Consider the following 27,561-nt stretch of genomic DNA (forward strand, 5'->3'; position numbering starts at 1 on the left):
CAAGCTGGAATCAAGATTGCCGGGAGAAATATCAATAACCTCAGATATGCAGATGACACCACCCTTATGGCAGAAAGTGAAGAGGAACTCAAAAGCCTCTTGATGAAAGTGAAAGTGGAGAGTGAAAAAGTTGGCTTAAAGCTCAACATTCAGAAAACTAAGATCATGGCATCCAGTCCCATCACTTCATGGGAAATAGATGAGGAAACAGTGGAAACAGTGTCAGACTTTATTTTTCTGGGCTCCAAAATCACTACAGATGGTGACTGCAGCCATGAAATTAAAAGACGCTTACTCCTTGGAAGGAAAGTTATGACCAACCTAGATAGCATATTGAAAAGCAGAGACATTACTTTGCCAACGAAGGTTCGTCTGGTCAAGGCTATGGTTTTTCCTGTGGTCATGTATTGAGAGTTGGACTATGAAGAAGGCTGAGCGCCAAAGAATTGATGCTTTTGAACTGTGGTGTTGGAGAAGACTCTTGAGAGTCCCCTGGACTGCAAGGAGATCCAACCAGTCCATTCTGAAGGAGATCAGCCCTGGGTGTTCTTTGGAAGGAATGATGCTAAAGCTGAAACTCCAGTACTTTTGCCACCTCATGCGAAGAGTTGACTCATTGGAAAAGACTCTGATGCTGGGAGGGATTGGGGGCAAGAGGAGAAGGGGACGACAGAGGATGAGATGGCTGGATGGCATCACTGACTAGATGGACGTGAGTCTGAGTGAACTCCGTGAGTTGGTCATGGACAGGGAGGCCTGGCGTGCTGCGATTCATGGGGTCGCAAAGAGTCGGACGCGACTGAGCGACTAATCTGATCTAATCACCCAGTTATCCCCAAAAGATAATCTCGCCACGTCAGCCAAATTTGTAAAACCTGTCTTGGGCAAAGGGAAAGGAACGCGCAACTGCGGACCAGCTAGAAACCGAACAGCCGGCGCACGGAAAGGACGTTCGGTACCGGCCTCCAGCGGCTCGGAGAGGCGCGCGGCTCTGACGCATAGACCCCGCCCCCAACTCCTTCATAGCGGCCCCGCCCCCTCGAGCTAAGTGCGCAGGCTCCTCCTCCGGGCTCCGGTTCTGCTGGAGACGCAGCCCAGCGTCTTACAGAGATCTTCTGAGCGGGTCGTCTGGCCTTGCCCTACTGCAAGGGCTGCGGTGTCCCCGCGCGTTCGCAGGCAAGGTGGAACAGCCAGCCACTCTCCCAGCCTCGGTGGTTTGGTGAACACAAGCCCCAGCGTGCCTGGAGAGTGCAACCCCTCTCCCGGCCCGGCGAGTCCCGGGCGTGAGCCGCGCTGACCGAAGGAGGATGGCAGCCTCTGGGGTAGAGAAGAGCAGCAAGAAGAAGACCGAGAAGAAACTTGCTGCTCGAGAGGAAGCCAAATTGTTGGCAGGTTTCATGGGCGTCATGAATAACATGCGGAAACAGGTACCGCCTCTGTGGGAGTGACCGTCGGCGTGGGGGAGGTGGTCCGGGGCTTGGGCCCCTGACGGACCCGGCTGAAACCCGCGCCCCGTGGATCGCGACCCTCTTCTTCCTCTGTCCTCGCCCTTCCTTGCATTTTCGCACGCCCGCGAAGCAGCTGCTGGTGGAGGGTCGCGTTAAACAGCTCTCCAGCAGAAGTGCCTCGTTGTCCGCCGATTCTGTGGCTCCCAGGTCAGACTCCTAGGGGACCTCTCGGGCTGGCGTCCGGCGTCGGGTATCGGTTGTATAACAGCTGTGCCCTAGTTATCTCTTTGTGAGCCGAGCATCCCTCCATTGGCCAGCCGTTTTTAGATGCCGTGAGATCTCGTGCGAAGAATCCCATTGGCACAGCCCAAACCGAAGCCCTCGAGGAAGGGAGAAGCATTGCTGGCCCTGACATCAGCTCCTCTTAAATAAGGATCCCCGCCTCCCTTCTGTGTTACCGGGGTGGAGCTAGGAGAAGACAGAGTCTCCTGTACGTGTTAATTTAGAGCAGAAACAGTCGTGGATAAATTCCGTGCCATCCATTAAGGGTCCCTTGCGCCTCTGTTATTTAAGAGGAGTCTTTGTTCTGTCTTTGATGTGTGGCGTTTTAGTGACAGTCGTCAGCACGTCGGCGAAAGGTGGGTTGTGAAAAGAACGGGTTTTAATGCCAAAGAATGTAGACCAGAGAATCTGTTTGTTTATAAATGCCTTTTAGACCAGAAAAGTCGCTTGGTCATTTTCTCATCCTGGAAGCTTTGTTTGTAGAAATGTGCGTCCAGGGAGATCTGTGGGAATGTTTCAGTTTTGTGTCTGTGGTCCTGTTTTTTTTCATGACAAAAGCAGGATGTGAGTGTAACTGCAAAACCTAGCTTGCTCATTTGGTGGTGCTGAAACTGCACAAACCAGATTGGGACTTGAACTTAATTGAGAGCATACAGCTGGTCTCCGGACTTTATTGAAGGTCGGTTTCTTTTTTCCTGCGGCTTTGTAGGACCTTAGTTCCTCAGGTAGGAATTGAACCAGCGCCCCCAGCAGTGAAAGCCAAGAGTCCCAACCTCTGGGCTTCCAGGGAATTCCCAGAGCTCAGTATCTTTGTCTTACGGTGGAAGGAATTCAGTGAAGTGATAGGTAAGAAGTGGATTTATTTAGAGATGCACAACCCATAGACAGAATGCAGTCTGTCTCAGTACCTGAGAATGCACCTTGAATATGGTTAGTTTTCCTGGGCTGGATAATTTCATAGGCTAATGAGTGGGAAGATTATCCCAACGGTTTCAGGGGAAGGGGCAGAGATTTCTGGGAACTGGGCCATCACCCACTTTTTAGCCTTTTATGGTTAACCTCAGAAGAGTCAGGGCACTGGTGGGTGTGCCATTTAGTTTGTGCTAATGCATTACCGTAAGTGTGTAATGAGGCTCAAGGTCCACTGGAAGTCGAATCTTCCACCATCTTGGACCAAGTTGGTTTTAACCAGTTTTTGTCATGTCGTGTGGCTGCACCACCCTTTTAAAGGTTGTGCTCTGCCTCCTTTCCTACCGTTTCTGTTCTGATGGGAATATGGACAATAATAGAGGAATTTGAAGATTCTTTTTTTAAGATAATAATTGCTGGTGTCTTTGAGCAGACTCTGCTGGCATCTTGTTTTTGTTCATTAGCTCCTGACATTGTGCACGAGTGCAATAGATGGTAGTGGGAGTGCATGTAAATCTTGCCTGGTCTTTGGGCTGAAGTAGCTGTGAATGCCTGAATTCAATATTTTATGTAACTTTCATGCATAAATTTACATGTATACATTCATGTTCCTTTCATGTGAACCTTTTTTATATTTACGACACCACTGACTTCACATTACTGGTGCATTTAACTAGTGTCTGCCTCTAAAAGGTAAATGAGCCCTAGTTGACTAGCTCCCAGATTTGTTTCCCACAATCCTCCCATTCCCCCAAGTGCGTGTTTTCATATGCAGACTATAGCATTGTGAAGCATTGCCTCATTCCATAGATATGGTGCAACTGGGGTGCAGCATCAAATGTCTGCTTGAGAGGGAGGGGATTGTCTGAGACTATGTTTAGCTTTGGGGGTTTAAAATTGATTCATAACCATTTCTTAGACTTAGCCTTAAGCAATATTAGTATCTGTTTATTTATTGTTACAATAGAAATACAGTTACTAAAGTACCAGGATTCTGTTACTGAGTGGGAAGGGGAAAATGGATGCTGGATGAGCCATCAGGAATTTCTTCCACAATGGCCTTAATCTGCCAGTTTCTGCTTTTTGTCGATGGCTTTGCTAACAGTTCTCCAGTAGCATTTTTACCAACTTCTTGGAATCCTGCATCTTTTGTAAGATGTGTAGTTTGACTTTTGCAGTTGATTTACATTGTACACGTATTGTTCTATTTGACATAACACAGAAGAGGCTCACCAAGAAGGACTGACAAGGGCAGTTGATGGGAAGTGGCAGAAGGAGAAGCTAGTGTAAGCTAGAGGAGGAATGTTGGAGTGAGGACCAGTTTTTAAATTGTCATTGTTCTCTGGTGAATACTTTTGTGTTATTACTATTTTTTGCTTTCCCTCATGTCATTACTTTGAAGATGGGATGACAAGGGTCCTTCTGTACACACCCAGAAACATCCCTACAAGAATTGAAGACTACTGTGAACTTAGAATTCCTGAATCCCAATTCCTGCTCTATCATTAAATAGTTCTGTGATCTTAGACAAGGATTAGGTCATTTCATCTCTCCGTGACACTGCAGTCAATCTATACGTAGTGGTGAAAGGGGATGCTGCTGAGCCAGCAGCCTCGGCTTCCTGTAAAGCCTTTTCTTCCATTATCCTTTCAGTCATTTCTGGCCTCCTGTTTTTAAGTAAACTTGACGATAAAGTGTAAGATTCACAAAAAGGGCCCAGATCATAAATGTGCAGCTCAAAGAATTATTGCAAAATGAACATACCCCCTCCAAGAAAAAGAACATGACTAATACACCAGAGGTCTCCCTCTTATGCCCTTCTCAGTTGCTGCCTCCTCAAAGGTAACCACTATTCTAATTTCTGCTGCCACAGACCTGTTTTTCCTGCTCTTGAACTTGCGTACGTGGAATCATAGAGTGTATATTTATGTGTCTTGGTTTCTTAAAGCTCACATCTTCTTTGTGAGATTTATATATATTGTCGTTTGCTGCTCTAGTCCATCTTCAATGTAGTTTGCATACATACAAACTTGCATGAACACACCACAATTTATCCCTTCTATCATGTTGGGTATTTGGGATTATTAAAACTAGTACTACTTTGAACATTTTTGTACATGTCTTTGGACTTCCCTGGTGGCTCAGATGGTAAAGCGTCTGCCTACAATGCGGGAGACCCGGGTTCAATCCCTGGCTCAGGCAGATCCCCTGGAGAAGGAAATGGCAATCCACTCCAGTATTCTTGCCTGGAAAATCCCATGGATGGAAGAGCCTGGTAGGCTGCAGTCCATGGGGTCGCAGAGAGTCAGACACGACTGAGCGACTTTCTTTCTTTCTTTTGATGTGTGTACGCGTGCCTTTGTTGGGAAATACCCAAAAATGGAGTTGCTGAGTCATAAGGCAGGCTACATTCAACTTTACTCCGTATAGGAGTACAATTTCTGAAGTTGTGCCAGTTCACACTTCAGCCAGTTCTGTATGACAGAGGCTTTTGCTCTGTCTTAGCCAACACTTGGTATTGTCAGTCTCTATGATGTTAGCCATTCTAGTGGCTGTATAGTAGCATCTTATTTTATTTGGTGGAGTGCCTTGTCATTTTTCCAACTTTTTTGTTTAGGTTCACATTACCTGTTACACTAGAAAGGGGTTCTTCAAAGCAGGGCAGGGTCATTAGTCACTATTGCACATATCCAGCGCTGATGCTGTTTGTTAATGCAGTCCAGAAGATCCTTATCAATTGAGAGATGTTTTGAGAACTTTGAGTACCACTAGAGTTCAGTTTCCTCAGGTTAAATGAATTAAAGAATAATTAGAATGTAAGAGCTTATGTTAAAGCCCCATTGAGAGTGAAGTGAGAGAACCGCAAAGCTAATTTTGAGGATTGGATGCTTGCTGAGCAGTCACCTCAGTGCTCTTACTATTACTAAAGTAACTCAGCCTCTGTAGGCTCACTTCTCCAAGACTGTCAGTTACTACACGTCGGTAATCCTTAGGGTCTCCTGCAGTGATCTAAGCCTTCTGCATCAAATCCTCAATAATAGAAACACTTCTCAAGCACTTACTTTGGATATAGCAGCCATTCTGCAAAGTGTTTTATAGGCTTTTCTCATTGAATTTTCTTAGCGCCCATTGACAACTCCCTATTATCCAGACCTCCCTATCCTTAACTCTTCTCAATTTTCTCTTTTTGTCTGTCCGGTTTAGGAGATATCTCTCTCTCTGCTCTCTTTTCAGTGTCCCAAGCTTTCTTGGCCCTCTGTCCTTTTTTTCACATCCTTTGGGCAAACAGCACTGATGACTGTTCACCTTTGTGCAAGGCTTCCAAGCACAGCTGAAGAATGTCCCATTACTGGGCAGCCCTCCACCGGGTGAGTCCTGACTTCACCTGGCCTGGCAGTGCTACTTACTGGTGAGCAATCCCACTTATCTATCTATTTTACTATTTTCCTCTAACCTGAATCCTGTATCCTCACTTTCAGTAGATCATCCCTCTTTTGACATCACAAATAAATATAAGTCATTAATCTGGAACTATCTAGCTTTCATCTTTCCACACCAAATCTGTAAACTTGTTTTGGCACTTTTTAAAAATTCTGCTACAGTGACTAAGGCCATTGAAAGCCAGTACTTCCATCTGGGCCTTGCCTTTCTCAGTACTAGTCTAATCAGAAAAGTTGCTGCACCATTGATTACTCTATCCTTGTTAGGCATCATTAACTTCTCCTCTGCTGGATTCTAGCTATCAGCATTTAGGCATGTTTTAACCTCTCTAGCTTGTAAACCAACTAAGAAACCAATCCCACTTATTCTTTGTCTCAGTAGTTCCCTGTAAATACCTCTCTCCCTCTTTGGCTCACTGGTTATCTATTCCCCTATTTCAGTTTGGCTTTTTAACTCATCCGTTCAGGTGAATATCTGTTGCGAATCCACTGTGTGAGACCTTCTTAACATAAAATGGCAGGTCCCAGAGACTGGTAAAAGGCCAGTGTGACTGGAGCACAGAACACAGTGGGAGGATGGTGAAAGATGAAAAGGGACAAGTTGTTAGAGATCTATCCAGGTATAGCCTCGTAAGCCAAGTTAGTGGGTTTTGCCTTTTTTCTGATACCCTTTCAAATATGTCTGTGAGAGGAGGAAAAGGTGTTATCAGCTTTTCTTTTGACAAAAATAATTGACTGCTCTGTGAATTAAGTGAATTAACTCAGTATTTGCTGACAGACCAAACAGAAGTTCCCAGTGAGATGGTCCTTTGGACAGAGGTGAGAGCAGCAACAGCAATATCAGTGAAGTTGTTCAGCCACTAAGTCTTGTCCAACTCTTTGCAACCCCATGGACTGCAGCACCAGGCTTCCTTGTCCTTCACTGTCTCCTAGAGTTTGCTCAAACTCATGTCCATTGATTGAGTCAGTGGTGCTGTCTAACCATCTCATCCTCTGCCGCCCCCTTCTCCTTTTGCTCTCAACCTTTCCCAGCATCAGGGTCTTTTCCAGTGAGTCGGCTCTTTGTATCAGGTGGCCAAAGTATTGGAGCTTCAGCAAAGGTGATACATTGAAGAGATTTAGGAGGTAAGATCAACAGGTTAGTGATAATAACCATCCTGTGTGGTTGTGATGACTAAATTAGATAATCAAGATAACTTAAAACAGGACCTGATAATGAGTGAGTTCTCAATAAAAGTTGGCTGCGTTTTTTGCTTTTGTGAAGGTGGTGATTGAATGCTGAGGATTTCTGTACAGGATGTCATTCATGATCCCCAGGGTTCTATCTAGAGTGCATAACTAAATGGATCATGACACTGTTTACTAAGAGAGGAGATACTAGAAATGGACCATGGCTTTTTTTTTTTTTTTTGGATTAAGGCTTTGAGGAAAAGGTAATTTGGATTTTAATTGATTCACAGTGCTGCTGAAACATTGAGGTATCTGAGTTGACAAGTCTGGAGAGTTGTGGGTTAAAAATATGAATTTATGAATTACCTGCAGATAGAAGATAACTTCACTGAAGCTGTGGAGAGTTAAGAGACTAGGATAAAGGCTGGATCGGGAATGAGCCTGTAAGGAAAACAAAAAAGGAATGGCCAGAAGAGTAGGAGGAAAGTGAGAGTTTTGAGACTCAGAGAAGAAATTGTTTCAGAAAGAAGATGGCAAATTTTGAAGCCTATGAGAAGTCAGTAAGATAAGATCTAAAAATGCTTGTAGGATGTAATAACAAAGAGGGGTTTATTGACTGTGAATGGAAGTCAGATTAGTGTGAGTAGGTTATCAGAAAACGGAGACAGTTCATTTGAGAAATTTGACCCTAACGGAGAGAGGGAGTCAAATGAAGGCTTTTGATGTTATTTGTTTAAATGGGAGATGTATGTGTGTTTGAAAACTAGTAGGAAGAATTCATTTGAGATGGAGAGGTTGAGTTCTTGTGAGACAGAATGGGTAGTTGATAGATAATTCCTGAGATGAAGTCCGAAGTAAAGGTGAGTAATCTCGTTTGGAAGGAGGATGGTCCCTCTTCCATAGGACTAGGAAGGAAAAGAGGGTTGGTAAGTGTGTAGGTGGGTATGTTTGGAATCAAGAGACTGAGGGAGTTTCTGTCTAGAGACTTCTGGGAGCTTTCTGCATTCACCGCAGGCTGGAAGCTGAGCAGGCCTGGCAAACGGGGAACAAGGGATTCTTTGGTAACTAGGCTGCAAAAACCCCAGAGCCAAGGTTACAATGCAGGGACAGTCTTGACGACTAGCTCGTGCCACTATAAAGACGTCTCCATCCCCAACACTCTGCCCTAGTGTTCCATCATTCACTCAGGTTTCAAAATCCTGAAAGTAGGTGTCTAATTGGCTGGCCTTTGATTGTTTGCCAGATTAGGTCTTTGCTACGGAGTGAATAGAAGAACTGTCTGACTTACGGGTTCCATAATGAGAGGCAGGCTCAGAGAATTGCCCTCTCTCCAGGATAGTTCATAATGAGGATTTTTTCCCCCAGAAATGAGAGTTTGGAGTTCTAATAGGAGGGGGAAATTGGAAGCTAGATTGCCAGAATCCACAAATACCCACCATGACCTCTGCCTTAGGCTGTCCAGTACAAACATGCATGCTCTTATTCTCATTCCTATAATTAAAAATATGTATCAGTTCAGTTATATATACCACCAAAATTTTTTTTCACTTATAGTGTCTAACTCCAGGATCACTTAGTGATATCCGTTCCTTCTAAGTCACTTGAAGATCCTAAGGGCTATATATGATAATTGATGGTTTATATGATCTTAGAGGGGAAGGGCAACTATTATGTAAATATTTTATAAAAAAGAAAAAAGTAGAAGCCACATTCATTGTTTGTCATGGTTTACTAATTGTTGTATTTGGGACTTCTCTCTTCACTGGCCATCCTATTCTTTGTCTTTAGCCAGCCCCTCAAGTTTCTTTATCTGATGGGGTGGTAACCTGATCTTTTCTTCCTAGGTATCTTGAACCTTCGGACTTCCCTGTATAGGATTACTTTAGTCTTATATTTACTGCTACATTTGGCAGCTTCAGTGTTACCTCTGGGATCTGATTTTATGTTACTTAAAAGCTGACTAAGTTAGCCTGTTACTGTTGGATGGATGCTGGCAGAAGACGTGAGACTCCTAGGCCAGGGGCCACAGACCTGGCTATTCGCCACACAGCGTCAGCAGCGTCAGTGTGTATGCACCAGTTCCCCTTGCCCCGGAAGTACTATGAGGGTGACGTGGTGGGGCCTGGATGGATATTACACACACAGTGGGTTTGTGCTGGAGCTAAGAAATGAGCACTGAGTTTAAGGAATCTGCCAACTTTATAGCAAACCATAGACAGGCTTGCTTTTTATCCTGGAAGGGAGACATTGTCTCACCGTCATGGTCACTTTCTGCCAGGAAAACCCTGAGAAATGGGGGCTTGGGTAAAAAGTGACAGAACCCTGCATTCTTAGCATGTCCAGGAACTCGAGAACCAAAGAGGATTGTTTCTCCCAACAACCAGAAGGAATCCAATGGGGGTCCCTTGAGTTCCAGTCATCTTTTGTCTCATGGAGAAGAGCAACAATTTTTTTTCTTGATGGCCAGGATCAGGCACCTACCCCACTGTAGTAACTTTTTACCCAGTGGCACGAGGAGGCCAAAATGGCCAGGTCACAGTTTTAACTTTGAATTCTATGGAAATGCTGTTTTATCACTTGATTAAATGATTCTTTTTCTGGGTCCCCAAATCTCTAAACTGCTACCGCAACCCACCTCCAGAAGGACTAATTGCTGAGATCAGAAACAAAAGTTTTGTAAATGAATCATTAAGCGTATTAGTGAGGGGAGCCTCTTCCATACCTTGGTTGCCAGGCTAGTTCTGGCCAGAAACCATTCTGTCTGTACAAATTAAATGAAATCAAATCACTTGAAAATGGATTCAGCTGCTTAAAGAAAAAGCTTTGAAAACCACTGATCAAAGGTTTTTCCCCGAAAAAAGAATAAACTGTGTGTGTCTGTCTCTCTGTGTCTACGTGGTATTGAGAACAGAATATTTCTGATCATCACTTCTCTCAAAGGAAAGGCACAAGGTATCTTGAGTTCACATCTGTCTTCCTAATTTTACCCAACAAGAGCGAAGTTGCTAGTAAAATTAAATTAGAACAAAAGACATTGCTGTTTTATTAATGATGAGATTCCTCACATACTTCTGCTTGAGTTCCCCATCTACTCAATAGGACAGGTAAGATGTGTCTTACGGTGGACTCTGTATGCTGGACTTGGGCCCAGCCGTCTTCCCCACTGCCCCTCTTGCAGGACACATGAGTATTCAGATTATAAAATTTAGATTATTGGAATTTACAAGGTGTTCTTCTCAAGCAAGGCCTCGTCTTCCAACTTTATTTCACTAGAGAAGCGCTGCCTATGGGGGATTACTAGGTAGCTGCTCGTCTGTCAGTAGGGTGTTGTATTATGTCTCATTTGGCTGTTGATCTTCAGATAAACTCTCTGAGTTGAGAATCTTAGAGAGCTGAACCAGGCACCAGCTCTCTAACAGACGTTAACTGGACACAGTACTGTGAGTTCGTATTCCCAGGTTTGCTTTGTCTTCTAGGTGTTCTGTTACTGGCACAGGGAGTGCTTTGTTCTCAGATGCTGACAGGGCATCCTCTACCAATTGACTGTTCCTTTGTGTAGCCTCTGAAGAACGGTGAATGGTGCAGGAAGTTATTTAATTTTTTACTCCAGAAAGCTGTGGAATGCAGAAAGGTGTGGAATGGGTAGATATCTGTTAACTCTAGACTTGGAAGGGCACTTCATTTCTCATCTCAAATTGTTCTCAGCCAAGATGTCATTCATAGCTCTCTAGATTGTCTGCAGTGAACAAATGACAGTACTCTAATTCCATACTAACAACAAAATCCCCCAAGTCTGTCTGTTATGAACCCCCTTATTGTTGAATTCCCACATCTGTAATCTCCCTGTCAGTTAAAGCAGTTGAAATGCAAAAGTCTGCTCTCCCTATTTTCTTATGCTGCTGAGTGTCAGCCATAAGGCATTCACTTAAGTGTTAAGGTCAAGTCAGGATAACTTCTCCAGCACCTTCAGTGTAGGCTGTCTTCCATCAGAATAGACTGTTAATTGAGCACTTCCAGAACTTCTCCAATTTCAAAGTAGTTTGTGTCACGTTTTCAGTATGGCAGAGGGTCTTCAGGACTCTTAAGATTAGCATAGTGTCACCCCCATCCCCACAAACTTGAAACTATACAAGCACATCTCCCATCTCTCAATAAATAGAAAAGATGTTGACACAATATAATACGGTCCTAACCCACTGTTATTGTTGCCAGCCAAAATCAGAGCAGAAACTTTGTTTCTGGTGAAACAGTTTTCAAAGAAAATCTTGGCTTTGATTTTGACAGACTGCTAGCCTTTGTCAGCTGTCTGTAATTGATAGACCCTAAGACTAAACTCAGCCTGGAGGAATCACTTTGATGAGGAGGCTAATGGGCACACTGTTTACTGGAGAAGGAATTTCATCTATGCATGATAATGCTTTGTTGGCATAGGATACATTGTTTTCCATGGAAATTTGCCAGCGGAGTTTCTCAGCTGCTGACTCTGCTAGAGTTTCTCTTTTCTCCTTGTGGTCCATCCTGCACGTTTAGGATTAATTTTCATTTATTTGAACCTTGTGTTCCTGGCAACTCGGTGCCAAAATAGTTGAGCTTTGTCTAGTGACAAAGTCTTCCCTCCTGTTTGGGAGGAGAGGGATTCGAATTCGTAATGGGCGGTTGTGCAGAGCAGTTTGTGGCCTTGAATCCTCGGCAGTTCTGATCCTCCTGGTTGTTCTGCACCTCTGTGTCATTACAATCCTCACCTGCTGTGAAATTCCTTATATATTCACATATATGTGTGTATAAAATACATTGAAGTATAGTTACTCTACGGTGTAGTTTCAAGCGTACAGCAGAGTGATCCAATCTCCTTCTATGTATTAATCTTAGTTCATGGAAGAGCCTTTTCTTTTTTTCCCCTCCATTTGTCTCAGCTGGATCGTGACCTTTAACAGACTCCTTTAAGGCCCGTGGCCCTTTACAACGTGCTCCTCGAAACCTTGCCTTTCTTCATCTTTTGTTTGCCAGGCCTGGAAAACTTGGTGGTAGCAGACGCATTCCTTTCTGTTTCCTATTTGTGTCGAAGTGGGCGGTGTCTTTGTGTCCATTTGTTCCTTCCAGACAACCCCAACTGAGTAGCTAACCTATTTAAGCTGAATATTTTCCTATCCTGTAGAGCTAACATTGCTGAGATCAAATGCCTCTTTTCCTTTTCATTTTGGCCCCAGATGTTTTGCTAACCTACTTCTAGTGCCTTTCAAAGTCTATAGACATCGCCATGGTAGAAAATATAAGAGGTCTGTGTTAGGTTTACTGCCAACCCTTAACCACCCTCAGTAAGGTAATTTTAATTACGGGGAAGCCCGGCATCTAACAGGTCTGAATTATTTGGCTCCCCTTAATGGGACCTAGTACTCTCCCATAGTCTTAATTTCCAGGATCTTCGCAGATATGTTTCACTAGAGCATTTACCATTCCTGTCTTCTGACCAGATCACCTTGCAGATTATTTAATAATGCATGCAGTATGTTATTGCTGATCTTCATTTCCCCTTTTCAAATCAATCTGAACTTACTGTAATCACCTACTACAACTGTCCCAGTCTTTCGAGGGCAGTCCTTTAATTATGTGTTTGATTTCTTACCTTTAGCTTTAAAAGAAATCTTATTAAAAATTCCTAGGTCAAACTTCTTTCTGAGAGAGATTGTTTAGTCTCCTGAATTCTTTCTTCCTTTGTTATATATCTCTTTGGTCCACATCACCTTCATTGAATAAATAACAACAAAAGTAACCTTTTTTCCCCTCTAATCTCCTCTTTTAAAGATCAGTTGCACCAAAATTTATCTGCTTTTCTTTTCAAAGCTGTTTGACTGAGCTTGTCATATATTTCCCTTAAGGAAGGAAATCTTCTCCTTTATTAATCTAGGTGTGTTCCTTTGTTTTTCTTTTGCTTTCCCACTTGCCTTATCCTGATTATACATGTATTTAAGCCCAGTGCTGTTTTTCTGAACAAAAAAGATTTCTAAAGTCATGTAAATTATTTTTTTCTCTTAACCTTTGGGTTTATTATTGCTTTGTTGAGGCTTTTCTGGGCTTCCCTGAGGCTTTTCTAGTAAATCTCAATCCAAAATGATGATTTATTCCTGTGTAATAAGGGTTCCATTTTCATTTATCCTTTCAGTGATTTAAATCCACCACCCAACTATAGTTGAATCTACAGTCTACTCAGGGATCTGTACCCAGGGTCAACTTGAATTCACGCTGGGAGGGACTGATTGCAGAACCTTGTTGACAAGCCACATAAATCCAAAGGTTAGTCATTCCTCAGTCCTCTCCTTGGGATACAGTGAAGAACAGAATTTGGGACTGCTGCTTGCATGCCTTCTCCTAACGCCAGCACATACCGCAGAAAGCTAGAACCTCATGCAATGCTGTGGAACTTACAGGAACCTAAAGTGCCTTTTTGCAGTCCTGTCTGGCAACTACCTAAAGAGAGCAAAAGGTCATTCCACAAACGCATGTCTAAAATGCCTGCCTTTAGGGGAGTTTTGAGGGGAGTCTTTTCAAGCCAAAGGACTTTCCCCACAAAAGTGCCTAATACTTGCAAACCCTAAAGCAGCCCCAGAGTTGCTGTTTGCCTTGGTTTGAGTGTCTATCCATAGTGGTTTGAGGGACCCTCTTCTTCTGGTTCTAAATATTTCAGAAATAGACACAGGAGACATAAATTAATGGCGAAAGACTAGTGAGCATGGCCTTGACTTGAGCATAAAGTGGGCTTCCTCCTCTTCTCCCCCTTAACTAAAAACTTTCCCACCCAATCTGAGGCAGAGCAGCTGAGGAATGGAAACAGTCCTCTCCTGCCACAGACGGAGGCAAGCCTGTCCCAGTGAATTCAGTTCTGTTGGGGGAGCAGATTCCTGGAAGAGTGAGCTGGGAAACCTGGCTCCGTGTGGTCAGTGACCTCTGCTATGCTCTTGCTCATCCTGCAGTCACTCTTCCACCAGCGACGGATGGAGAAAAGGACTGAGACTTCCTTCCCAGTACTTACCTTCACCAGAGGAAGAGAGAGCACTTTATGAGAGAGAAAACTATTATTTATTTTCTCATAAATTGGTAACAGCCACTCCAATACCATTTTGTCAGTTATCAAATCTCTCACCACCTTTTTTAAATTAAACTTAATTTTTTTTAGAGCAGTTTTAACAGAAAAATTCAGCGGAAAGTACTTTCCATTTACTCCTTTCATCCCCTTGCCCCAGTTTCCCCTCTTATTAACATCTTGTCTGAGTGTGAGGCATTTGTTAAACTGGATGAGGCCTTGTTAAATTATTAACTATAGTGTATCTTAGAGTTCGTTTTTTGTACATTCTGTGGTTTTGACAGATGTATAATGACATATATCCATTGTTAAGAGTATCAAGCAAAATAATTTCACTGCCTTAAACATTACCTGTGCCCCACCTCCTCACCACATACTTGAAATGGTATCTTTATCATATGCCAAATTCCCATTAATGTAGGTCCCTCACATTGTTTAGATTTATTTCTCGATATTTAATTATTTTCTTACTGCTGTGATTAGGATTTTTTTTTCTAATTTGTGTGGTTTTTTTAATGACATTACATCTAATTGCCTTTTCATATTTATCTTCTTTGTCTAGCTACTTTACTGACTTTCAGTATGAGTTCTAGTGTTAAATTGATTTATCTTTATTTCTGTACTGATATGGCTAAAAATTCCAGAAAAATGTGACAGGATGTGTGTATATGTGTATATATATATTTCAAACTTTAATGAGAATGCCTCTTCTGTTTCACTGTTAAATGTGATGTTTGCTGTTGATTCTGATGAATGACCTTAAGCATACAGACACATCATTTTCTTTATTAAAGAATCTTAGGAAATGAATTTTTAATATTATCACACACCCTTTTGCCATATATTAAAGCTTTTCTATGTGAAAAATTTCTCTTTTAACCCATCAGTATGATGAATTACATTAATAGATATATTGTTCTTGAACCCTTCTTGCATGCCTAGAACAATACCCTGCTGGACTCAGTTTGCAAATACTTGACAGACTCTATGTAAGTCCCTGAAAGAGGAAAAAAAGCAAAGAATATGTGACCAAAGTAACAACTGACAGTTAAAAAAAAAAAAATGAAGATAGCAAGGAAATAATAAATAGCATTTAAAAAGATAGCATATGTAAAATGAAATTAAGTTATTAGTGATAAACAGGATTATGTTAAACTCTATTAAAAATTATCTTTGTGGGACCCTCAGGCAAAGTTACACAAAAATTATGCTTTTATAAGAGACTTAAGATTCAAAAGCTGAAAATAATAAATACAAAGATCTAACAAATATGGGAGGACATAAACAGAAATTGCAAGGTTTTTTTGGTTTGTTTAATCCAGTGAAGATATGTTGTTCAAAAGGTAGTTTTGTTTAAGTTTCTGTTCTGTTCACTTCGGGCTTTCATTCTCCAGCTTCCTGAGTCTCTGTCTCTTCCCATTTCCTATTTGTGCATACCCCTCTTCCCCAAGGATAGATAGCAGGAGGGACCTCTCCCTTTAGGTCAGTCCCATTTCTTGTTGAATAGGAACTATTAATCTGTTGTAGTCCAGTCAAATAAATGGACCATTTGGATGTAAACGATTGCTCCCGTTTCACCTCCTCCCACTTGCTGTACACATTTATATCCAGCTAGAGATTAATCTTAGACTAAGACTAAATTGTACAAAGAGCCCTCTGATTTCCCTGACTTCTTCTGTGTCTGTTAATTCACTGCACTAACATTTCCCATCCCCAAGTATGCCTTGGGAAGGTTTTTTGCTGCTTTTCAGTTTAACCTGACATTTTCTGGAACTTCCCGTCAGCAGCCATAGGTCCCTCGCCTATCTAATTTGCTTGCTATTCTGTCAGTATTCTTTCTTCCTCTTTTTTTCTTTCCTTCCCTCCCTCACTTCTCCCTGTCTTTTTCTCTTTCTTCCTCTTAAGCAAACTTGATCAGCTTGTTTTTGATGGTAACCAAATAATTGGCTTGGTTTTGCAACCTAGTATTTTTTGGTGCAGCAAAATCACCTGCAAGCTATGCCTATTCTGTACCCCTTCCCCAATAAATGGAAATAAAAATGTAAGACATTATTGGAGTAACAGTGGCTTTAATTATGATCTGCATATAATGTCTAAGCAATAGTCTGTAGTTCCCAGTAGTGTTAGTTGCTCAGTCGTGTCTGACTCTTGGTGAACCCATGGACTGTGGCCCACCAGGCTCCTCCATCCATGTAATTCCCCCAGACAAGAATACTGGAGGGGATTGACATTTCCTTCTCCAGGGGATCTTCCCAAACCAGGGATCAAACTCTGGTCTCCCACATTTGCAGGCAGTTTCTTTACTGTCTGCACCACCAGGGAAGCTTAAAAAAAAAAAGTCCTTAAGTAAGCTGTAAGAATGAAATGTTCATTTCTTAGCCCACTAAGAACCCATTTTTAGGGTTCTAAAAAAATGGGACCCATTCTTTTCTCATTCTAAGTGCACTATCTTATTTGGGTTTTTATTCGTGGAATAGTAATGTAGGAAATAGTGATTTATCTATCAGAAACTATTATCAGTAGTTTTAGTAAAATACCTAAATTTGCAAAATTCCATATCTTCTGAGCTATTGGGCCATTATTGAGATTTGTGAGTACTATTACTCTGAAAATATTATTTGCCTCGTATTCCCAGTGCCTAAGAGAGTGCTTTACATATTTTTTTCTGAGCCAAATCTATACATTATATCTTTAACTTCATTAAGAAATTGAAATTTTATTTGATAAATAAGACATTTCTTTTTTCTTGAAACTCATCTTTAAGTAAGTAAAGTAAATCTTAAACTTTAATGTTCCCCATGTTTCTAACACTTTTAAGTATACAATCTAGATTTGCCTTCTTTCAGTAACCTACAGTGACACATTTGCCCTTGGTTAGATATCACAATTTAAAAGTGGCTGCTCTCCAGGTCTTATCAGAAGTGCATATTAGAGAAGTGTTATTTAAGGAAAGAGTGCTCAGTGGACACTTGGTTCATCTACTCTATGTTCTGAGTTGTTCCTGTTTCGGGTTAGGTCTGTGAAGGCAACTTTCTTGGAAAATGCAGTGTGTACTCTACATTTTATCAAGGACAGTTTTTTAAAAGTATATTGTTTTGTTTGAGAAACCACCAAGGACGTTGTCATTTAATGTCCCTGTAAAATCTCACTATGAGAAACATCTTAGAATTAGTGTCAGATTAAAAATAAAAAATTGGCTTCCCGCAAAGGTTCGTACTTTTTTTTTTTTCTGATTTTAAAGATCCTTTTTTTTTTTTTTTTCTGATTATTGGGAGCTTTAGTGCCAGATTTTGATACACCAAACTCATGACAGCAACTCTGTAAGTCCTTCGTAAATAGATTTTACATTATAAACAAGATCTGTGCTGGGGAAATACTGGATTTAAATGGAAAATAGAGATAAAGCATTTGGTCAGCACCTGTTTTTTCCTTTGCCTAGCCATTCCCATTGAGCACTTTTTAATTGTATTTATTTCTCTCTTGATTAGAAAACACTGTGTGATGTGATCCTTATGGTCCAGGAAAGAAAGATACCTGCTCATCGTGTTGTCCTTGCTGCAGCCAGTCATTTTTTTAACTTAATGTTCACAAGTAAGTATCTGAAGATGAAACATAATATTTTTTCTGAGATTTAGGTGAAGTCTAAATGGAAATATGCCATTTTCATATTTAATATGCCAGTTTTAAAAGCACTTAAGGCCATAGAACAGTGAAGAGATTGAAGAGTGGTCATGGTGATGATTGCTCGAAGGAGACCTGTCCTTTTGTTAGCCCTAAAGGCCCCTAAGTATTTATTAATGAATGTACACCTTCTAGTTGAATACTGGGTTTTTTTCTTAATCTCAGATGAAAAGGCAAAGGAGCAGATAAGTCTTATGGCATTTTATCTAGCAAGTTAAATGAAATAAAATGAAAAATGAAATATAACATACTAAAAAAAGCCCTATTTTGGAGTTGAGAATTGGGTCCGAGTCCTGGTTCTTCTACTTAGTACTGCTTATGAGCTTGATCAAGTTATATAATATATCTGCCTCAAGTTTTCTCTTTAATGCCCTGGCTACCTACTAGGGTTTTGGGGAAGAATGAGAGCCTTGCTGTTGAAAGCTGACTATGTATATTTAATTGTCATTGTTTTTATAGGTCTGTTCCAGCTGTATCAGAGGCATTTTTCCCATAGCAATTTAAGAGAATGCTACCAAATTAATGTAGGAGTTGGGGAAATACTGAATCTAGATTTATGTCTTTCTGTTTACTTAGCCTTTTTTTTTTAAGTACACTAATTGACTAATATCTTATTTTAAGGCACATCTCAAGTATGGAGAATTAATTTGCATTTATTATAGGGCAGTGGTGGGTGGGCTTTCTAGGGTGTTTTCTTTCAGAGAGGTGTCTGTCATGCTATTTTTCTCTAACATTTAACACAGCCTAGAATGATCTGGTTCTTCAGTTAGACTCATGGAAGTACTTATGCCACTTATGTTTCTTCTCTTTGTATTAGCTAACATGCTTGAATCAAAGTCCTTTGAAGTGGAGCTCAAAGATGCTGAACCTGACATTATTGAACAACTTGTGGAATTTGCTTATACAGCTAGGTAAGTTAAGGATCATTTCTGCTGTGGAGAAGTAAGGTCAGGATCTGCCATGGAAAAGTATTATTATAACAAGTTGGTGTGTTCCACATTCTTCAGAATGAAAAACTATAAGGGTGGTAGGGGTGGGGTTTGAGGATCCTATGCTATATAGTTCAAAGGCTGAAAAATCTTAATTTTTTTGTTTAATTTTAGGGGCCAGTAGGATACATTTTACCACAGCATTATTTAAACAATAAATTGTAGGAAATTAATATTCATTTCACCTTATTTACAGAATTTCTGTGAATAGCAACAATGTTCAGTCCTTATTAGATGCAGCAAATCAGTACCAGATTGAACCTGTGAAGAAAATGTGTGTTGATTTTTTGAAAGAACAAGTTGATGCTTCAAACTGTCTTGGTAAGAAATGAGATTCCTATTAAAAAAAAACACTTAAAAAAAAAAAAAACTTTAATTTGTATTTTAATAAAGAAAAAAGGCATGGTTTTAAGTATCCTTATTTAATCTTCTTTTTTCCTTATTTAATCTTGAGATGTTCACTAAAAAATTTTGCAGGAATATATTTTAAGAGGAGATTCAGTGGAGTAGACATGAGCAAAGCACACCCTCCCAAGTTGAAGAAATTTATGGACAAGAAGTTATCATTAAAATTAAATGGTGGCAGACATGTCCAAGGAATATTGTGGGGATTTGATCCCTTTATGAATCTTGTGATAGATGAATGTGTGGAGATGGCAACTAGTGGGCAACAGAACAATATTGGAATGGTGGTAATACGAGGAAATAGTATCATCATGTTAGAAGCCTTGGAACGAGTATGAACAATGGCTGTGTTCACCAGAGAAATCAACGCTTCCATGTGTCCCCTCTCCACATTTTACTACCAGAAAAATTGGGTTGTGTACATTTTCTTACTTTTTTGTTAAATAAACTTTTGTAATAGCCAAAAAAAAAAAAAAAGAGATTCAGTTCAGTTCAGTCACTCAGTCATGTCCAACTCTGCAACCCCATGAATCGCAGCACACCAGGCCTCCCTGTCCATCACGAACTCCCAGAGTTCACGCAGACTCACGTCCATCGAGTCAGTGATGCCATCCAGCCATCTCATCCTCTGTCGTCCCCTTCTCCTGCCCCCAATCCCTCCCAGCATCAGAGTCTTTTCCAATGAGTCAACTCTTCGCATGAGGTGGCCAAAGTACTGGAGTTTCAGCTTTAGCATCATTCCTTCCAAAGAACACCCAGGGCTGATCTCCTTCAGAATGGACTGGTTGGATCTCCTTGCAGTCCAAGGGACTTTCAAGAGTCTTCTCCAACACCACACTTCAAAAGCATCAATTCTTCGGTGCTCAACTTTCTTCACAGCCCAACTCTCACATCCATACATGACCACAGGAAAAACCTTGACTAGACGGACCTTTCTTGGCAAAGTAATGTCTCTGCTTTTAGGGAGAACCTATTAACCTCAGCAGAAACAAGCCATAAAATACTGTATCAGCATTTTCCAAAATAAAAAATAACCTCAGCAATGATTTTTTGTGTGTATAGGAAGAGGAGCAAGGATTTACTTTAGAAATGCCAGAATGATTCAGTGTTAAAAAAACAAACATAAAAATTTACTACGCTAACATGCATTTGAGAAGGAAATGGCAACCCACTCCAGTGTTCTTGCCTGGAAAATCCCAGGGACGGGGAGCCTGGTGGGCTGCCGTCTATGGGGTTGCACAGAGTTGGACCCGACTGAAGCGACTTAGCAGCAGCAGCAGCAACATGCTATACTTATATAAAAATACTTAAAGCCATAGCAACAGATGCTGAAGGCACTTTTGTATTTCAGTACTCATTCCTATATTTATGAAAACTCTTAAACTAGAAATAAAATAGTTAATCTATATGTATCTGAAACTGATAGCAAATATTCTTTGCATGGAAACATGCTAGTGTTCAATTTTGTGCTGAAGGTTTCCATCAGTGCAGTCAAGAAAAAATACGGTAACAATAGAAATTTCCGTATTTGGTGCTGAAGGTTTCCATCAGTGCAGTCAAGAAAAAATACGGTAACAATAGAAATTTCCTTATTTGGCATAATCAGAACAGTAGTTAGTTGGCTAATTTAAATTTCATTAATGTAGTAAGTGGTTAAAGAAGGTTTTTATCAATTGTAAAGATTGCATTTTCGTGTAATATAAATATAGCAATCTGCTACTGTTTCATGCTAAGCCCAACTCTATAAATACTGATTTTACCTAAATCTGTCTTATATAAGTCACACCAATAATATATCATCTATGATTTTTTATTCTTAATTTCCTTAAAACAAATTGATAACTCAGCAAGAAGTCTGATGACAGAATCCTTCTAGAATTTTGCAGTGTTTTCTTAGATTTTATCAGTTGTCTTGGTCATGCTTGATGTGAGCTATTTCAAGTCTGTCTTAACACCTTAGAATTAGTCTTCATAGAAACAACTACTTTTCACATTCATATTTTATTGATCCACATGATTATTTGGTTATATAATAACCACAAATTCAACTGCCAAAAATTAATTAATAAATAAATACTGGTTTTTGGTGATAGTATCATTTCCCTATTGGGAGCCTAAACATTCATATGTAGCCGACTGCTTACCATGAGTATATAGCATGCCATCTTATTGGTTAGTACATTCCCCTCCTTCTTTCTCTCCCCTACTCTCCCTTTTTTCACAACCCTTTAAAAATAGGAAAAATATTCTTAGCTGCTGATGCTACAGCTAGAGGTGAATAATTTGGCTCATGGACAGTATTTTGCAGATTCCTGATATATAACATTAATAATCAATTAATTACATTGAAGATCACTAAAAAAATCTAAGTGGAGATCTGTCAACTGTCCCTAAAGTAATCCAAATATTTAGCAACCCTAATTGAAGACATATTAGAATTTTTAAAAAGTAGAACATTATAAGCTTATTTTAAAATTTATTTGCAAGAGAAAATGTTTTACTTGTAGCCAAGAAAAGTTTGAAAAAACATTGAAGAGGGTCTGTCCTACCAAGTACCAAATTCAGCCACATATAAGATGATATCATGCTGGCATAACAATAGACAAATCAATGGAAAAGATTTATGAAATTTATTATCTCATTTTCCTAGAGTCAATTACTGTATCTTTAAGGTATTTTGGTTCATTTATTTTCTATCTTCAGGTATAAGTGTATTAGCAGAGTGTCTAGACTGTCCTGAATTGAAAGCAACTGCGGATGACTTTATTCATCAGCATTTTACTGAAGTTTATAAAACTGATGAATTTCTACAACTTGATGTCAAGCGAGTTACACATCTCCTCAACCAGGACACTCTGACTGTGAGAGCAGAGGATCAGGTAACTAAATTGCCTTCCCACATTATTCTTAGTAAAAATGTTCCTATGAATTTCTTACACTTCATTTTTGAATACATGACAAAGAAAAAAATCATATTAGGAGAGACAGTATTTACACTAGAGTATTCCAAATTCTGTTTCATGGCTGCTGGATGTTAGGAAAGTCAGGAAAATGGTTTCGCCTCTAGGCCTTCAGGCAGCCTTGCTGACACCTTGATTTTTGCCCAGGGTGTGACCCACTTTGGACTGTGATCTCCAGAACTGTCAGATAAACTGTCAGAGGTGTAAGCTGGGTGCAGCGCTGGGAGCTAGATGGGGTAATGCTTTAATATGCAGACATTTAATTTCTGTTTTCAGTTCCCCATCCTTCTCTGTAATTTAAGTCAAAAAGTTTGTGATAATGTATTATATAACATGGAAATCAGTGATACCATGTTGATAGCACATACCCTTAATATAATGAGACTGGCATGTCATCTCTGTCTTCCTCCCCAAAAAACTATAGCCCCAGCCTAATCATGAGATAACCTAGATTGAGAGACAGTCTATACTGATTAGAACTCACAACTATCAAAAATTGTCAAAAACCAGGAAGGTCTGAGAATCTGTCATAGTCTAGAAGAGCCTACAGAGAAGGCGATGGCACCCACTCCAGTACTCTTGCCTGGAAAACCCCGTGGACAGAGAGGCCTGGTTGGCTGCAGTCCATGGGGTCGTGAAGAGTCGGACAGGACTGAGTGACTTCACTTTCACTTTTCACTTTCATGCATTGGAGAAGGAAATGGCAGCCCACTCCAGTGTTCTTGCCTGGAAAATCCCAGGGATGGCGGAGCCTGGTGGGCTGCCATCTATGGGATCGCACAAAGTTGGACACGACTGAAGTGACTTAGCAGCAGCAGAAGAGCCTAAGGTGATATGATGACTAAATGTAATGTATCTTCTTTGGAATTGAGGAACAGAAAAAGAAAATTAGACAAACTAAAGGATTTTTTTAAAGTATGGACCTTAATGTATCAACATTTATTCATTATTTATGATGAGAGTTTTATACTAATGTACCAATTAACATCTAAGTGCAGGGTATATGGGAACTCTCTACACTATCTTTCCAATTTTTCTGTAAATCAAAAACTATCCCAATAAAGAACTTATTTAAAAATAAAAGACTAATTCCTATAAAAAAATTTAACTGACTCATGGGGAAATTAAACTTAGGCCTTATTAATATGACCTAAAAGTATGTGGTATATGAAATACTAGACTTTTTTCAGTGTGTTTAAACTAGTGATTTGTAGATCAAATTATGTTAATAAACTTGGCACTTTTTTGGTAGTTAAAGGAATTATTTATTTTAGAAAGCAATTCTTACATAAATACTCTAATTTCCTTCTATATGTATAGAATTTTTATATCATAAAGTTTGTGGAAAGCACATAGGTCTATCAGTTCATAATTCAGGAATATTAGATTGAAACAAAATCTTAGATGACCTTCATATCTCTTGGGGTAGAAGGCCTCTGAGGAAATAACACATTTTCCTGGTACCATATAAGCAAATATTGAAACTAGCATTGATCAATAGATTTTTTTCAGTGGGAAATGTATATCATATCTCCTTCCAAAACAGAAGTTATATTTTGTTTAAAAGCAATTTAAAAATATGTATTCAACATCCTCCTTATCGTTACATTATGCAGTAGTAGTAAGTTCTATAAAGCATATTACCTAGAAGAATCTCTAGAGCATTGTGTAAACTGTTCTGAAGTAAAGATGGGTATTTGGGGATGAAAACAAGTATCTGAATAAGATATTTGGGGTAAGCAGTTATGTCTTAATGAGATTCTTTCCCTTCACTGGGAGAGTAAACATAGGTAATTGGAAGTGCTGCTGCCATCTGAAAATTTTACCATGCTGTTTTTCTCCCCTTAGGTTTATGATGCTGCAGTCAGGTGGTTGAAATATGATGAACCTAATCGCCAGCCTTTTATGGTTGACATCCTTGCTAAAGTCAGGTTTCCTCTTATCTCAAAGAATTTCTTAAGTAAAACAGTACAAGCCGAACCACTTATTCAAGATAATCCCGAATGCCTTAAAATGGTGATAAGTAAGTTTCCTTAATATCCATTTATAACCTGATCATCTAGCCAGTTTCTCATGGACTTAAAACCCTTCAGATTGGATCAGATGGGGCAGCCAGGGAGAAACACTTGAGACTTAGCCCTTCTGTATAGTTAATCTATTGGGATTCTCAACTGTCTATCTGGAAGGAACTTAGCCCCATCCGTTATTTTATAGGAACACCTGGGATAGAAGGTAAAAAATTAGACTTTGTCTCCTTTCATGTATAGCAACTTTCATTTTATGTGTTTTATTTCCTTTTAAAATAATTGAGCTAAGTAGTGTACTGTGATCACATTTTCTTTTTTGAAGAAAAATGTTGGTTTGTTGCACCTGGAGCACATTTTTTGCCACATTCTTTTTTGATGCACTTAATTTTTCTTGACTTGCAGACTTGAGTTCCAACCCCTCTGTAAAATGCCACTTAATAAAATTGTACAATTAAACAATCTGTTGCTTTTCTTTCTTTGGCAACACTGTTGATAAGCCTGTTTCAGTATGAAGTGTTTGCATTGTAGGTGTAAACTTAAGACACAGTTCTCATCCTGGGACTTCTCTGCCATCCTGGGATGTTCTTTCACTCTTTTCCTAAGTTAGATTTCACTATTTTCCTCAAACGCACGTCTTCCCCTTCCTAAATTCTGTTTGATTGCACATATCCTTAAAAGCTTCCTGAGAAAGAGTATATGATCAGTAAATATTTGGAAATTTGACAAATCACATCTTTATTTTATCATAAAATGTTGAAGGATAGTTAAACTAGGTATAGAATTATGTTGAAAAATAATTTCCAGTTAGAATTTTAAGGCATTTTCCATTGTTTACTAGCTTCCAGTGTTACTTTTGAGAAATCTGATGCCAGTTTATTTAGTATGCCTCCTTGTAAGCATGTAACACTTTATTTTCTTTTAATCCCTGGTATTTTGAAGGGTCACAGTAATGTACCTTGGTTTTCATCTTTTTTTAGTTATCACACTGGCATTCTCTATCTATTCAGCCACAGATTTCTCAGTTCTTTATTGCTGATATTGTGATTTTTTAGGGATTGAGTCTGTGATCTTTTCTTGTCTCTCCTATCCATCTTTGCCTTTTCTATTTTCTTGGAAATAGCCTTTTCTTTTAGCACTTTTATTTCAGTTATTTTGTATTTCTGTGAGTTTTATTCTCTTATTTCATGGCTATAATATCTTATTCCAGAGTAGCATTATAATGCCTTTAATATTTTCTTATCTTGCCTGCATTTCCTGTATTGCCTTCCTTTTTTCTTTTTTTCTGTATTGCCTTTGGTTTTTTTTTTTCTTTTTGTTGTTGAAAACAAATATTTCATATCATCTGTGAATCATATTTATAAGAGTGTGTTATTATAAAATTGATAATACTATGTATGTGAGTGGTCTTCTCATTTATTGGACTAAACTGTAGGATAATCAGGATAGCCAGACAGTTTTTAAATTGGGGACCCCCAAAGGTCATTATCTGTAGTTATTTTCTCAGGTAGTTGGGTTGGAGGCATTTGGGAACTGAATGGGGGAGCATTTTGACTTGAAGGCTTTCACTTAATCCCTGTTTTCAGTTTACACCGCTTGCTGTGTGATTCCCTGAATCTGGACATCTCTGATTCAGAATCTCCAAAGACCAACCCTTCTGTCTCCTATAGTGGGAAAAGCATAGGTATCTGACTGCAGTAGGGAAAGGAGACCTGGCAATTCAGCGGTCATTTATTTTAGAATTTTAGAGTTCTCTTGATTTCATCCCCACTCCAGCTTTTGGGGTACTCTGTATCATTCCAGGGTTCTGCAGGATCATTTGGCTTGCTTCTCATTGGTGTCTCTTGCCATAACTATTCAGGTTTAACATTCTGTCTGCTAGCTGTCTTCATTAACTGTTTTGGGAGTTGCAAATCTTCTAGCACTATCAGAGGTAGAGTTTGTTTGCTTCTTCTTTCCTTGTTTTTGGAGAGTGGCTTTCAAGAGAGAGGAAAGAAAACGTCTTGAAATGGCAAGTGTAATCTCAAGTTGTTTTTGTATTGATAAATCTTAATCAGTCTTTTCCTTTATATCCAGCTTTAGAAATATGTTTGGAAGGGTCTTTCTTGGTCCCAGATGATTTTTTAAAATTTCCTAAATTTTCCTTTTGTGCATTTATGGATTTCTTTTTTTTTTTTCCTTAAGCAACTGAGATTGATTACATATGAAATGATCTCATGCCACCCAGAATAAATAAGAGCCTAGCTTTATTTTCCCTCCTAAATGTTTGGCAAGATTCTAACCCAGTATCATTGTTGAATGATTCATTTTTGCATTGCAGGCAGATATTTTACCATCTGAGCCACCAGGGAAGCCCTTAAATATTGTTGTACTTCATTTAAATTGTTGTGTGTCCCTAGAGAACTTGTAATTTTCTTACATTCTATATTCCTTGAAAAAAATTTTTCAGATATTTTTGTTGTTGCTATTGTGATTGTATTTTTTTTTTCTTTAGTCATTATTGATCATTTTTTTTTTTAAATTTCAGTGGACTTCTTTTTTCTAGGGAAATAATTCATGATCTGCAAATAATGATTTTAGTTTTCTCCCTTAATATTTATACTTTTTTCTTTTGTTATATTGCCTAATTGCATTGAATAAGTTTTTAATTGAATGGTGTTCAATTAACTATGGTGGTGATAAATATTAGTCTTGTCTTTCCCTTACGCTGATGGGAATACCTTTAGTTCTCACCTAGAGCCATGGACCTGGCTTTTGACATTAGTTGGATACATGTGTTGGAGTATATAGGTGGATATGAGTGGAGTAGGTAAGAGATGTCTATAATTAAGAAATTACTTTTGTTTTCCTGAATTTTAAACTTATTTCTAGTGGATACTGATAAAAGTTACTGCTTTTTTCCTGAGAGTTTGAGGATTTTGACATATATTGCTATAGTGCTATTTTAAAATTTAGTATGTGTATTTAAGCTGTACCTAAATCTATAAAGAAGAATGATGCAAACAGTAAATGTTTTTTGTTCTGTATTTTAGTGGTTTTTTTTTTAACTTCTCAAATGGGACTTAATTTTTTTTAATAGTATTTAAATTTATCCATATTTGTCCATCTCTTTGCACACCATTTCTTCTTTTATCTTAGACCTTCTCCCTATATTCCTGAAGAGCATCCTTTATAA

At 39.4% G+C, this 27,561-nt stretch overlaps 2 protein-coding genes across 5 annotated transcripts in view; both read left to right on the forward strand.

Moving 5' to 3' along the window:
* Positions 1-1,043: 1,043 nt before the first annotated feature.
* The window catches only part of KLHL7 (kelch like family member 7), a 55,744-nt gene continuing 29,226 nt past the window's right edge, over positions 1,044-27,561 (forward strand). The window contains exons 1-7 of one of the 4 annotated variants that reach the window (XM_061413698.1): positions 1,337-1,427; positions 13,410-13,540; positions 17,816-17,918; positions 18,826-18,919; positions 19,194-19,318; positions 22,106-22,281; positions 24,211-24,385. In XM_061413698.1, the coding sequence (XP_061269682.1) occupies positions 17,840-17,918; positions 18,826-18,919; positions 19,194-19,318; positions 22,106-22,281; positions 24,211-24,385 (649 nt within the window). In that variant the 5' untranslated portion in view covers positions 1,337-1,427; positions 13,410-13,540; positions 17,816-17,839. The other 3 variants (XM_061413697.1, XM_061413700.1, XM_061413699.1) reach the window with 3 other exon arrangements.
* On the forward strand, positions 19,484-19,879 carry LOC133245943 (small nuclear ribonucleoprotein G-like). The gene has a single exon (XM_061413703.1). The coding sequence runs from the start codon at positions 19,510-19,512 to the stop codon at positions 19,738-19,740; it is 231 nt and encodes a 76-aa protein (XP_061269687.1). The 5' UTR covers positions 19,484-19,509; the 3' UTR covers positions 19,741-19,879.

The sequence above is a fragment of the Bos javanicus genome, chromosome 4 (genome assembly GCF_032452875.1).
Source record: "Bos javanicus breed banteng chromosome 4, ARS-OSU_banteng_1.0, whole genome shotgun sequence".
NCBI classification, from domain to species: Eukaryota; Metazoa; Chordata; class Mammalia; order Artiodactyla; family Bovidae; genus Bos; species Bos javanicus.